The sequence below is a fragment of the Protopterus annectens genome, chromosome 14.part0, assembly GCF_019279795.1.
Source record: "Protopterus annectens isolate FY-2018-M chromosome 14.part0, PAN1.0, whole genome shotgun sequence".
NCBI lineage: Eukaryota > Metazoa > Chordata > Ceratodontiformes > Protopteridae > Protopterus > Protopterus annectens.
This window is the reverse complement of record NC_056748.1, coordinates 41,747,680-41,761,899: the sequence shown is the minus strand read 5'-3', so window position 1 is coordinate 41,761,899 and position 14,220 is coordinate 41,747,680. Positions and strand designations below refer to the sequence as shown.

At 39.8% G+C, this 14,220-nt stretch overlaps 1 protein-coding gene across 1 annotated transcript in view; it reads left to right on the top strand.

Moving 5' to 3' along the window:
• The window catches only part of LOC122788854 (annexin A5-like), a 263,864-nt gene that overhangs the window by 187,059 nt on the left and 62,585 nt on the right, over positions 1-14,220 (top strand). The window contains exon 9 of the mRNA XM_044055750.1: positions 8,065-8,158. Within this exon, the coding sequence (XP_043911685.1) occupies positions 8,065-8,158 (94 nt within the window). The remainder of the gene's footprint in view (positions 1-8,064; positions 8,159-14,220) is intronic.

Here is a 14,220-nt window from a genome sequence, read left to right as displayed (position 1 = left end):
TTAAATGCTGAAATGTTGAAAGTTCAACACATACAAGTAAAGGCATATAATTCTAATGACTCTGCTGTTCTGGCTCTGTTTTGTAATTAATGGAATGAAATCTCACAAACCTATGCATGTCTACCATGAAGGCTAACTTTCTTTTTGATAAAGCATATTCTATAGAATTCTTAACTGTACTTTGTGCCAAAGAGGTTTAAAATTGAGGTTCTTGGGTGCCTAGATCCTAGGATCTGAACACAAGTCAGGCAGAAGCTGGTGGATCAGAGTATCTGGTGTCTGCCTATAAGAGTTGTATGATCTGTCAATAGGATAATGGCCCTGGTATGGCAGCCAATTACATTGAACCAGGTAAGATTGAATCCAGCCAAGAAATTTGTGATCCAGATGAACAAAACTATGTAGAACACAACTCTTATCTTCTGCATAGCAGGAAGATGTCCAATATTGACCACACATTGAACTTCTGTAACATATGGACACACTCTACACATGCGGATAGCAAGCAAAATGTTTCCCTAGCATTTTGACTAGTCTCATTAGAGAAATGTAAACTCCCAATAGATGCTCACACATTCACTTCATTAAACATAATGTTTATAATGCACAAAGCAGTTCGTATTTAGAAAACCTGATCAAAACAATATAACTTAACCAAGAATATTTATAGAAGTTTGATTTTCTATATTTTACATACAGAAATGTAGTGCTTAGTCAAGCTGGATGCCCTTATCATAAGGGTGCCTGCAGAATATGCCAAAAAGTGTAGAAAGGTCAGACAACCACTCAGTAAAAACAGCAAGAAAGACGGAGGAATCTTAAATGTCCTGTAGTAGAGGCTCATGGGTTCAGAGCTGGATCCAGCAGTGAGCAACATTATATTGCATTATTGCATTTGTAGGGCATGGAGGTATGGCGTGGCGGTATGGTATTCTTTTGAAATCAGATTACCTAGTAGTCACTGTTGTACTCTGCTGCTTGGCTTCTGACTTCCACTTGAGGGGGGGGGGGTTCTACTTCATCTGTGCTATACAAAGCAAGCACCACTAAGGTGGATAAGTCTGCCCCCCTGCCTGACTTAAGCAGGTGCATTGTTCTGTCTCCACCATGACTGACTTAATAGTTGTCTGCTCAGGGTTCAACAGCAGGTCACACCAGTGTACACTGGCAGTTAAAAACCATTGTGTGACATTACTGTGTTTTTTCTTGGTGATCTGCTGAACAGACTAACATGAAGTGTCTGAAGTCTGTTGCTGTCAATGCAGTGGTGCTGGTGGTATGTTAAATATATTACTGTCTTCTTGCAGACAGTTGCAGTCTCTGCAGTTTATCTATTTTTTGCAGTTTAACCAGGCGAGAAAGGCACTGGGTGGCTGTCTTGTGTCTAATAAGGCATATAGCATTTCAAGACTTGCTAAATGCCCCCCCACTGGCAACTAATGCATACATACACTGATCACTTTTCCTACTGAAATGCATTTCATTATTAGTAAATCAAGATGTTTAATGTTTTTCCTCTTCCTGTCTTTACACACTACAGAAGGGATTCTTTGGGGAAATGATTAATTTTGATGTCATTTAGTGTGTGCATACATGATGAGCAGACTGCTGATTCTGAAGAGGTTGTTGGGGAAGCTTTCATTTTAGTGCTTGTGCATATGTAGAGTACTGAAGGGGTGGTTGGGGAAAGTGTTCCATTTGTGCTTGCGCATACATGGAACTACGCAAGGGATCCTTTGGGGAAATTCATTGTGATGTAATTTTGTACTTGTATGAATACATGAACAGACTAAAAGTTGGGGAATGTTTTGTGTTTGTGCATACATGAAAAATGAAGGGAACCTTGGGGAAATTCATTTTGATGTCATTTGGTGCTTGTATGTACATTGGACAAAACGGTAAAGGAGTCCTTGGGGAAAATGTTGGTGCTTGTGCATAATGAACAAAGGTAAGGTCCCCTTAGGGGAACGGATTCATTCTGATGGGAGTTTCATGCTTCTGCATACATGGACAGACTGCTGAGGGGGGTTGTTGGGGGAAATGTTTAATTTTGTTTGCATATCAGAATTTACTGAAGGGGTCTGGGGAGTTTTCCTTTTGGTGCTTGTACGTACATGGATGGACCGATTACTGAAGTGATCTTCGGTAGACTGTTTCACTTTAGTGCTAGTGGTTGGTGCTTGTGCATACATATATATGTATGGACAGGTTACTGAAGGGGGTCTTTGGTGTTTCATTTTGGTACTTGTGCTTATGTACATGAATGGAGAGTCTGAGGGGATCTTTGAGGGAAGCTATTAATTTAGATGCTTGTGCATACATGGACAGACTACTGATGCGGTCATTGTGGAAGGTTTCTTTTGGTGCTTGGGTGTGCATCCTAAGTGAACATTGGTGGAAATTCATTTTGATGCCCAAGCATACATGAATAGACAACTGAGGGTCATTAGAGAAAACGTTTCACTTTGGTGTTTGTGCATACATACACTGGGTACACTGGGGGGTGTTTCATTTTAGTGCTTTTGCATACAAACTGACAACCACTGAATGGGTCATTAGGGGAAGGAGCCTTCATTTTGGTACAAGTGTGTGTATACATGTACACACACACATATATACATACATGGACAGGCTACTGAAGGGGTTGTTTGAGGATATTTCATTTTGGTACCTGTGTATACGCTGACTAAAGAGATCCTTGGGAGAAAGGTTTCATTTTGATGTAATATGCTTGTGTGCAGACATGGACACTGAATCCTGAGGGGCATTTGAGGGACATTATTTTTGATATGTCGGTGCTTGTGCATACATGGTCAACCTAGTAAAGGGATCTCTGTGGGAAGTGATGTCTGGTGCTTGTGTGCGTATATGCACAGACCACTGAAGGGGTCCTTTGGTAAAATGATTCATTTTGATGTCATTCTCTCATGTGCATACATGGACAGACTACTGAATGGGTCATTTGGGAAAATGTTTCATTTTGGTGTTTTTGCATACATGGACAAACTGCTTAAGGGAACCTTGGGGAAATTCATTTTGATGCCCTTTGCTTTTTGTGCATACATGGACAGACTTGGAGGCGGTGGTCATAAGGGGTACGGTTTCATTTTTGTGGTTGTGCATACATGGGGAAACTACTGAAGTGGTCTTTAGGGGGATGTTTCATTTTGGTGCTTGTGTACATGGATGGACAGACTACTGAATAGATGTTTTGGGGTGTTTCATTTTGGCGCTTGTCCATACATGGACTACTGGACAGGTCTTGGATTCATTGTGTTGCTTGTGCATATATGGGCAGACTTTTGAAGAGGTCATGGGGAATAGGTGTTTGGTGCTTGTACATGCAAACATGAATAGACTACTGAGGAGATCTTTGGGGGGCTCATCTCATTTTGGTGCTTGTACGTACATGTATGGGCAGACTACATGGGTCTGTTTCAATCTGGTACTTGTGCACACATGGACACAATACTGAGGGGGTCTTGGGGTGTTTCATGTTGGTGCATGTGTACACATACATGGAATGGAGTAATGAAGGGGTCTTTAACAGATGTTTCATTTTAATGCTTATATATACATAGATGGATGAACAGGCCACTGAAGGGAGATGTTTGGTGCTTGTGCATATATACATGGACAGACTACTGAAGGGTCTGGGGGGGGTGTTGCTTCATTTTGGTACTTGTTCATACATAAAAGGACAGGGTATTGAAGGGGTTGTTGGAGGAAATGTTTTATTTTGGTGCTTGTAAGTACACGGAGAGACTACTGAGGGGGTCTTTGAGGGAACAGATTCATGTTGATGTTGGGTACTTGTGTGCATACATGGGCAGACTGCTAAAAGGATCTATAGGGGGAAATGCTTGATTTGGTGCCATTTTGGTGCTGGTGCATGCATGGACAGTCTCCTGAAGGGATGCTTAACAGAAGTTTCATTTTTATGTAATTTGCTTGTGTGCATACACATAGACTACTGAAGCCTGAAGTGGTAGCTGGGGAAATGTTTAATTTGTCGTTTAGTGCTTTTGTGCAGACCTGTATAAACATCTGGAGCCTGAAGAGGTATATGAAATATTTCATCTTTGTCATTTGGTGCTTGGGTGCATATGTGGACAGACTGCTGAAAGGATCTTTGAGGGAAATGATTTGCTTTGATGTCATGTTTGCACTAGTGTCCACATCAATGGGCTACTGAAGTGATCCTTGGGAAATGGTTCATTTTGATGTCATTCGGTGCTCTTGCATACATGGTCAGACTACTGATGGGGTTGTTGGGGGAAGTGTGCATCTTTGTAGGGGAAGTGACTGGTTTCAGATTGTGTTGTCTGCAGAGGAATGACCAGTCTTGGATGACTGTGTGGGGGGTGATTGCAGTAGAGGGTTAGGTAGGAAATGGATAGTGTGGGTGTGTGAGTATACAGATTTGTCTGTATGGGACTGTCTGCACTTATGTGGGGGAGTGACAAAGGGGGGGCTTCTGTGTAAACATGTTGTATAGCCTGCCAGTAGTTATATTGCCCCCCCTCCAAAAACACTTGGTACTATCCTCTTTCTGATTAAATTGGTTTTCAGTCAAATTCATTTGCAACCATGGGGGGATATTTTCTAGTTCATCAGTGTGAATCCTAGAAGTGTGTATATTATCGCTATATAAAATGTGCCTGGATATGTGTGCAGTAATTGCTTAATATTTTGACATCACTTTTTAATGACATTTTTTGTGGAGGTATAATGTAGTGATGTCATGTGGCAGGGGGGGCCCAGTCCAGTGTCCTGCCTAGGGCCCAATATGACCTTGATCCAGCTCTGCATGGGTTATATGCAAATGACCACTTAAGGACAGGCCAGTGGTTCAGCTGCATCCAAGTTTTTATGGACGCATTCAGGTCAAAGCCAAACCACAGGCTGTAGACTTGCTTGTTTCAGCCTTTTTTATGGCCTTGTTAGTGCAACATAATTGGATTGTCAAAACAATTCAATAATGAATAACTGAGCAGAAATCCTATCTCTGATTTAATACCAGTCTGACCTCCCTCACCCCTGTTCTGCAATACATGCCAAGAAATTCTAGGTTCAAACCTCTATTGCATGGTGTTGTATTTAGTGATGGGAGTAACGCATTGCAAAAGTAACAAGTTACTGTAACGTGTTACATTTTTTAATAACTAGTAATACTAGCAGTTACTTTTCAATATAGTAACACAGTAATAAGTTACTTATTTTGATAACTAGTAATGCAAATGTGCATTACTTTTTGCGTTACTAGGTGTTCCAAATTCCGGTTTTTTTTTGCGCTTTATGAGCTGATGTCATCATGTGCATGATGACATCAGCTACGTCTGGGCTACCAGTCTGTTGGAATTGAGCTAAAGGAGCTCACGTTGTGCACACATTTCCGGCTATTCAAATGCTCTGAAAGCGGGAACGACTCTCCGAATGGATTTAACTGAATAAGTGCAAGAGAGCAAGGTAAGGAAACCTTTTTATTTTTTTCGGAAACAGGGCGTCTCTGCGTCTCACTAAATATATAAAATCCACAATATATTTTCCACAGGTGCATTAAAAACATGTTCTAAGTATCCTAGAACTCCACACTTGTTTCTGAAATGCTGACACAAAAATCATATGAGGGAGGGGATACAAGCACAGCACCCAACACTTTGTTTTGTGGAAGCCATTTACTGCCAAAAGTAAATACATTGCATATTAAAAGGAGAATAAAGCATAAGGTCCTTAATGTGACCCTTATCTGTAACTGCAGACCACTTGCTGTGTCTTCATCACACATGCTGCTTTGAGGTGCTATTCCGCTCCAGCTGTTCCTCTTCCTGGGGGGCTATAACTCCTGTGCCTTTGCACCAATCAACCATCAAGACTTCAGTCTAGTCTCTGACCTTGAGTCCTTTATGACCACTGCTTGCAGCCTGTTGGCTGTAGGTTATGCTGCAGTCAGACTCTGTACTGTAGCTAGGGTGAGGCCAGAAGTACAATTGCCCCGGTATAAATTCTTGGGGAGGTGGCTCGGTTGATCTGGATCTCTCTAATGCAATATTTGCTTTTAACAGCAGGTATTGCATTTGTGGTCAAATGTCGGCTAAATAGAAAATCTTTAAAACCTGAGTGCTCTGCCATGCAGACGGGATGTCAACTTGCATGCTGTGAAGAGGGTCCGGAGCAGGCCACAGAAAAGACCTGAATGGCTGGGATGGGCAGGGGAGGCTTGCTTGCAGAGGGAAGGGGTTGAACTGTAGTAGCTATTCTCATCACAGTAAACTCTTGCTCCTCAGTGGAAGAGCTTTGGGCAATGGTATGGATGGTGAAGTTTTCTTTTTACTCAACAATTTAACTGAGAGGGTAGGGTGCTGGTTCATGGTACAACCACAGGGGACTGGTTGAGCCAGCTATGCTCTTAGTCAGACCATTTCACTAGGGAAGATTTTGTAATCGCTGCTTTAACTACAGTGCCCTTTCCTTACTAGGAGGAAGTTTATCTCGGCGGCATGTTGACCATATTCTTGTATATATCGTATGGCTGTCCAGTCTTGGCAGATCGTGTTGACTACTATAAAGTCATTGGCCAGGCAGAAGTCCACAAAGACCTTTTCATTATTCCTGTGGATCTAGACAATACTCCCATCCTGTTCTCTGTCCTGATATGAGCACTTGGGATCCCCATTGTCAAATCCATTTCCATTATTTTATCTTTTATTAATGTCCTGCAACTGCTGCCTGAATCCCCTTTCTTCCTCCCAATTGCAGCTCTGCTGTGGAGCACAGGATGATATGATTAACATTATCTTTCCACTGGAAAGAGATTTCCATGAGTCTTGCTGTTTCTGGTTACATACCTTACTGTTTGCAGAAGACTCTCACCAAGGTTTCTAGTCTGTCATCCCCACAGTAGTAAGCTCTAGATCTCAAGCTAAGGGTTTTTTCTGTGCTGTCGTCCTGCCATGTCTTCTGGTTAAATGCAGTGCTCATCCCACTTGCCATGATGTTATCCACTTCCAAGTTATTCCATGAGTAAATGTACATCTATAATATGCAGTGTAGCAATCCTTGGTTCTATTTTTAGCAGGTAGAACTTTTGCTGAATGGCGCTATCCCAGGTAATCCAGTCTGGGCAACTGGACACCAGGCCAGTAGATTGCTGACTAGAGACTAGGCCTTCTGGGAGGCCAAAAGGGAAGAGTAGATGCCTTTTACGGTTGTTTTTTTGGCAATATGATAGTATGCTAGATCCTCACTTAGTACTGACCAATTCCTGTTAAGGACTGGAGACTTTGTTCATTGTAAACTTAATCAAGAGTTCATTTGTACACCGAATGGCTCATGTAGGCATGTTGGGGTCATTGGCTTAGTGCATGTACCACCATTTTTCTTTGGTCCACTGATCTACGGGGGGAAGAAAAGTTATCCACAGACTGTTTCAGATTAAATGTTTTCTTGTAGTAATACAAGAAAGCCAGCTTAGTTCTTTATTGTATTTAAATAGCAATTATGTAAACAGAATTGAGGGTTTGCTTTGTTTTATCTTTGTCCAGCATACATCAATCCAGGATATGCAATTTAATGCATACGACAGCCATGAATAGGCAACTCAGAATACAGCAGTTCTGTTTTCTTTCATTTGCTCTTGATTCCATTTCAGCTCACCAGGAAGTGTTCCTTAATTGATAGGTATTCCCTCCTTTTGTCAGGGTTGCCTCTTTACTGACCTCTGCTCCACCTGGATTTCAAGGTGTCTGGTCCAGCCTTCTCACATGAACTTCTAAGCTCTGTCATCCTGTTTCCAGTAGGAAATAAAGCTGTAAATGAGGGCATAGATTTTCACATGCATACATTTCTCACTGTATATATTTCCTTATTGTAACTAAGATTTTCTACCAAGGCTGCTTCTTTAATTGGACTTGTGTTCAGTCTGAGTATCCGTTAAATGGAATGAAGGAATAAATCCTCATGCTTTCTTGGCATTTAGCGTGTTTCTCAGCTTTTTTCTTTGTGTAATGACAAATGTTTAAAGGATGCAGTCATTTTTATAATGTACCTTTTGCTTGTTTGTAGGTAATTTTTGATGCTGGAGAGAAGATTTGTGGGACTGATGAAGAAGCTATAATCAGTATTTTGTGCACGGAGTCTCGACCTCAGTTACTGCAAGGTAAAAAACTTCATATCGCAAGTATGTCCCCATGTGAGCAAACTGCTTAATCATGCAATTGTGTACTCCCAAGATATTAAACTCCAGACAGCTTTCATAGGTTCTAACCCAATTTCAATTTGCCAGGGAGCTAAATGTTAAATAAAATTGGGCATTGGAGTAACTTGCTTTGCAGTGGTGGCTGGTGACTTCAGATCCAAGGGGAGGGGGCTGCAGGAGACAGCTGAATGGGTGGGGCCAACAGGAAGGGTGTGGCCAGCTAGAAAGGGGTGTGGCTATGGTATGGTGGGATCAATGCTGGCTATGCTTACCAATTTACATGAAATGCTCAGTCACTTTGGTGCATGCTGAATACTCTACACAGCACATTGTTACATGTATATACAGGTTATTACTATCGTACCCAGTTGGACTTTCCCAGTAATCCGACCGTATTACTTAAGATTACAGAATACTGTAGCAGGCTATTAAGTCCTGTAGGAAGAGGGTAATGACTTGCGTTGTACCTGCTACATGAAAATATCCAGTTGCTTGAACTGATATTTGGATGAAAGTATTGCATAGATCCTGTAATAGTCCTGCCTTCTATATATGTGGGATAATCCTGTTAGTATTTTTGATGTATATATGTAAACAGAAGTACTTCAAAATATCAACCATAGAATAACACAAAACCTAAATACTTTAAGGTGCAGAAAGATGAAAAAAAGCATCATGTAACAAACTATGATTAAATGCTTAAATCTGCTAAAATATATATAGTATGAATAAAGTGCTGTTTTAAAGAAGTGATGGTTTCCTAAAAGTTGAGATTATGAATTTGCAATCCAAGGTACAAACTAACATCATAAGAAAATAGGACCACTTCAGGGATGTATGTAGAGTAATCCAAAATAACAGATGCATAAAAACTCCAGTGATAAATCACACAACTACCATTTTATATGCCAGTCATGTAAAACGCAACAAATTTTGCAAAAAGACTTCCTCAGTATTTTAACTCCAGTGCATCAGAGTCGCGTATAATAGTGAAAACTAGTCTCAACAAACTGTTTAATTTGTTGGATTGATGCGTAAACGAAAGCAAAAATAATCAGAACTAAAAAATCAAATATAAAGAATCTAAACAATGTCAATGATTTCATATTTGTGGGTTATCACTGAATAACTATACATTGGGAAAAAATATGGAAATTTTATATAAAAGAATACAGAATTTATAATCTAAACTTGATTCCCTTTATCTTCATTTAAGTAACAGCGGTATAGAACACTAACCAGTGCATCCATACTTTACATCTATGACCTAGTCAAAGCATTTGTATGTTCATCCTATATAAAGCATACTGCGGGCCAAAAATGCAGAGCTAAAACTATGTACATAGGAAGAAGTTTGTTGAATGAAAACTTCCTAACTATAAATGTATGTCACTAAGTTTCACAGTATATTGCTCTACACAATAAGTGACATGTTGTGATGGGAGCACTAGGCTTACCAACTTTACTTATTTTAGTTTACATTTGTTGACCGGGTTAATCTGAGCTGGAGATCCCTTTTTCAGTGGAGGCCCGGGGAGAAAAGCTCCAGTACATTATATTACCAGTATTAAGTTACATTAAAGTAAAACAATATTGGCACATTATGCTTCTATAGGTCCTAGTGAGACATTTTTACATTCAAGAAGTTAAATATTTTCTAACATGAGATGCTATGAATTTATTTATATAGGAGATGTACAAGAGAGGGTTAGAATGAAGTGTTGGACTAGGGTGTAGGAAGAGGTTAGACAGGTTTAGTATTGGGCTCAGTTTGAGGGGTGAGGGAGTTGAGTTGTGGTATTAAGAGGAGATGAAGAAAAGGTAGGTGAAAAGGACAATTTAGGGTTGATGTGAGGTTTATGGAGGGTCAGTACAGTGACATGACCAGAGGGTTTGTGTTCTCTAGCAGCAACTTTGAATTATTTAGGTTGTTTTCATATGTGATCTCATATGAAGTGGGAGACTAAGGATTATAGCTATAGAGGTTGCATACAATGTTTGTCTTGGGTTTATAGATGAGTAGGAGGTCTTGGTTGGAGCTATGGAGAGACTAGCTTGATTATGTTTTGGACAATAGGAAGGTTGCTAAAGGATGGAGTGAATGATCTGAAGCTGAGATGGAAGCTGTAGTTAAAGCCAGTTTGTGTGGCAGTGATGGGTTTTGTAAGTGTGGTGTGCTGAGAATCTAGCTATCTTGTAGGTTGAGTCTAGCTAGGAGTGTGGAGTTGATTTGTTAGAACTTGTGAACTGTATAGTAGACTGGGCAGAAGGTATGAGTTTATCTTTGGAAGTGAGAAACTTTTTTTTCTGTATAGAAGGCCTAGTTCCTGGAGTTTTGTGATGGAATTGTGTAGATCATATTTAAGTTTATCTATAGTGATGCCCAAAAGCTTTGTGTTGGTTCAGCTACAGTTGGAGTGTTAGACAGTATAGAGAAGGGTAGATTTGAGATTAAAGTTTTTGGGCAAAAAGAGCAAGAGTTAGTGTTAGCCAGGTTTCAACTGATGTAAAAGAAGCCTGAGAAGTTTGGAGGGAGAGTCAGATGGTGATGACTGTACTCATCTGCATATTGTACAAGGGATGACTGTGGGCAGGAAGTATAGAGAAGATTTATTAAGATATTTAATAGTAATGGACCAAGGACAGATCCTTGGAATACCCATTTTAACGGAGATACGGAAAAAGCGCAGAGTGCCATTTCACTGATTATAGGTGGTCAGTAAGAGCTGGAAAACCAAGCAACAGTAGTGGGGGAGAAGTTTAGTTTTGTCAGTAGTAGAGACAAGTTGGTTATTATCGCTGGCCAGAGAAACTGTGTAGTAATGGAAATAAGGGCAGTAGTACCATGTTTAGGTTGAAAGCCATATAGTGGAGTGCGGAGACTTTCCTGAAGTAGGTGTTGCATGGTTTACTTGTGAATGCACTTTTCCAGTACTTTAGCGAGGGGAGACAGGATAGCAATGGGTGTAAAGTTAGAGATTTCTGTGGAGTTACCTCCTTTATGAATAGGTAGAGTATAAAATTCTTTCCAGATGGGACTTTTGACTCCGAGCGAGAGCAGTTGATCAAGATGGATAAAGGGAGAGCAAGAGGTTTGGCTGCTTGTTGAAGGAAGTGGGGCGGAATGTCGTCAGCTGATGAGCAAGGTTTTAATTTGGAGAGCAGCAATTTAATACAAGTGTTAGATACAGGTCTGAGGTGAAAAGTAGAGGGGTTGATAGAAGGGTTAGAGATGTTAGTAATGTAGAGGGGTTAAGTTTCTTCGATATTGATTCAATAAAATAGATGTTAAAGATGGAGGCAGTTTCTTTGGGTGTCTTATTAGGGTAGGGATTAGTGGAAGAAGGGCTGTTGGGATGCAATATTTGGTTAAATTCCAGAATTTTGGGGGGTTAGATTTTAGTGCTGTGAGGATTAAAGTAGAATTCCTTTGTCTTTTTTATTCATTTTTGAGTTCCTTGTATTTTTGCAAATCAGATGGCAGTTTGGTCATTGCCAGGTTTTCCACATTTTTCACATTCTATCTCTGAGTTTCATTAGTGCAAGTAGTCTTGGTTAGCCATGGGGATGCATTGGATTTTATATGGACTTTACATAGGGGTGCTAGAGAGTTAAGTATGTTAAGGAAGGTAGTGCTGAATGACTGGACTGCTTCATCAAGGGAGGGTTCTCCAAGATAATTCCAGTTGGGGTTTTAAGAGTGTCAGGGCAGAAACTGGATAGTTTCAGACATATGTATCTGAGGCCTGGCAAAGGGAGTAAATATTGGGGAGTGATCACTTAAGGAGAGTGGTAGGGTTTCTGGGTTGTGATATTTGGAGGGATCAGAGACTAGTATCCAATCTATTAGAGTTCTAGGGGTGTGTGAGTTGTTGGAATGGGTTGGTTCCAAGATTGATTTTTTAAAGCCATGCAAGTTAATGCAGGAAATCAACTTAGAGGAGTTTAAAGTTAGCTAGTTAACATCCCCTAGGAGTATTTGCTATTGTACCACAAATTAGTTACGGAGTTGATTTTGTCTGTCTCTAATGCATCAAAACTGGGTTTCCCATGGTTGCTCAATTTTCGGGAGTAGTTAGACAAGAGGAATTTTTAGTTTCATTGTTTTTTTTATAACTTTTGTTTATTTTTCAGCGTTTGCATTGACCATTGTGTTAGTAAATATAAATATCAGGAGTGTGATGGCAAGGCACCCATGAGAGGGGTGCAAGGAGTTGTACCCTCCCCCAAGCATACAGTTATTCAATATAGCTTTATCCATTTGTTTTTGCAGTGGTTTGGCTGTGTGATGAAACATTCCAGATGTTTTAATCCTAAGCATTTGCATCTTGACTAAGCATGATATGATTAACTATAGTAAATATCCAGAACCACCAGCACAAAAGGATGAGATTGTCAGCATGTGACTTGTGTTTTTACTGTTTGTCACTGGAAATATATCAAAAATCATTCTATCCTATCTTGGTGTTAAAATGTATGTAAAAATATTTTCTTCCTACCTTTGTGTAAAAGATATTAGATTTGTCTGGTAAGGCTCTAAACTATACTACTGCTCTGTTAGTACACATCTTCACATCTTCAGTAAAATTCAGTAAATTTAGATGTATGTACTGGAGAGGTATAACTGCACATACCACATAGTAATCCCTTAAGGCTATAAAATGTTAGAATGTTATAATAGCTACAGAAACCATGCCATTAAAAATATTCTAAAAAATATATATATATTCACACTATGCTGTCTAACAAATATGCGCAGCCTGCAGTGTAATTAGAGTAATCTTATTTTGATGCATGAATTCTCAAATCAGGCAAATTCAAGCACTGTACTAAATGTTGATATTCTCTGGACTTACCAAAGGATGACAAATGTTTGATTTGCTGTGCAAAGTCTGCAAAGTATTTTCCACTTCAAGTAAGGTGACCTTAGAATCAACTGCAATAAGCACAAATGTATGTGGTGTGTAAGGGGTCTTGTACCCATTTCCCCCCACAAAACACTAATTTTAGGGATTTGTGCATTTTCTTGTGATTTTGTGAATTCAAAGGTGAAGGTTTTATTTTTGTGGAAAACCACGTGCAACACGTATATCCACTCGCAATTGCCTATTTCAGAGTGATAGTTGTATTTATTCAAGGTGGTGTGTTGTAAATAGAAAACTGCAGTGATTTAAATATACGTTATTTTTAACTTTTACTCTGTATATATTTCTTCCCAGAAAAAAAGCTAAATAACTTGGAAGATACACTGATCTGAAAAAAAAATTATGCTTTCATTGGCAAAAATGTTCCATCCTAGCCATTACTAGTCAATCACTGTCTTCCTAGTGCCTTTTTGTATAGGTATTAAAGGTTCCTCAGCAATCACACTATTTGTTTTGCCTTTCATTGAGTTAATATCTAGTCAGTGTGGTGTAGCCTGTGAAGCACTATTGTACAAGTAACTTTTCATGCAATTAGTCTTTCAAGTAAATTGCTGATGTATGATAGCAATCTAGAAGACTGGCTTTTGAAATCCCAGTCATCAGTGGAGCCAACTTCAAAACAAAGGGAAGTGCTGCAGCTTAATTGGTAGAGATAGCTGGAATGGGGTGTGGCTCTATTTCAGCAGACCAGTGCCCATTACCTGTGATTAAACAATGTGGTCTTTAATTTTCATCCATTGACTGCCTCAGCATGTACTCTTTCATAGCCACTTTACTGACTCTACATATACATCTCACATGTCTGCAGTCAGCAAGGCCAATTGTAGGTGAAATGGAACCCTAGACAAGGACTCCATGGGTTCCTCTTGCACGATTAATCTTCAACACATCAATTAAGCTGGGGATCTGGGGCTGCTAGGCACCAGGCAATCATAGGGTTCTCAATGCCCAGGCTTTTGATTTTAATGATTACATAAACAGAATCACAGCTAATGGGGAAAACTGTCCTTTTATTCAAGGTTAAATAAGTTGCCTAAAGCTTAATGTTCAAAGTTTAAAAAAAGAAAAAAAAAAGCTCCCCAGACTACAGTACCTGAT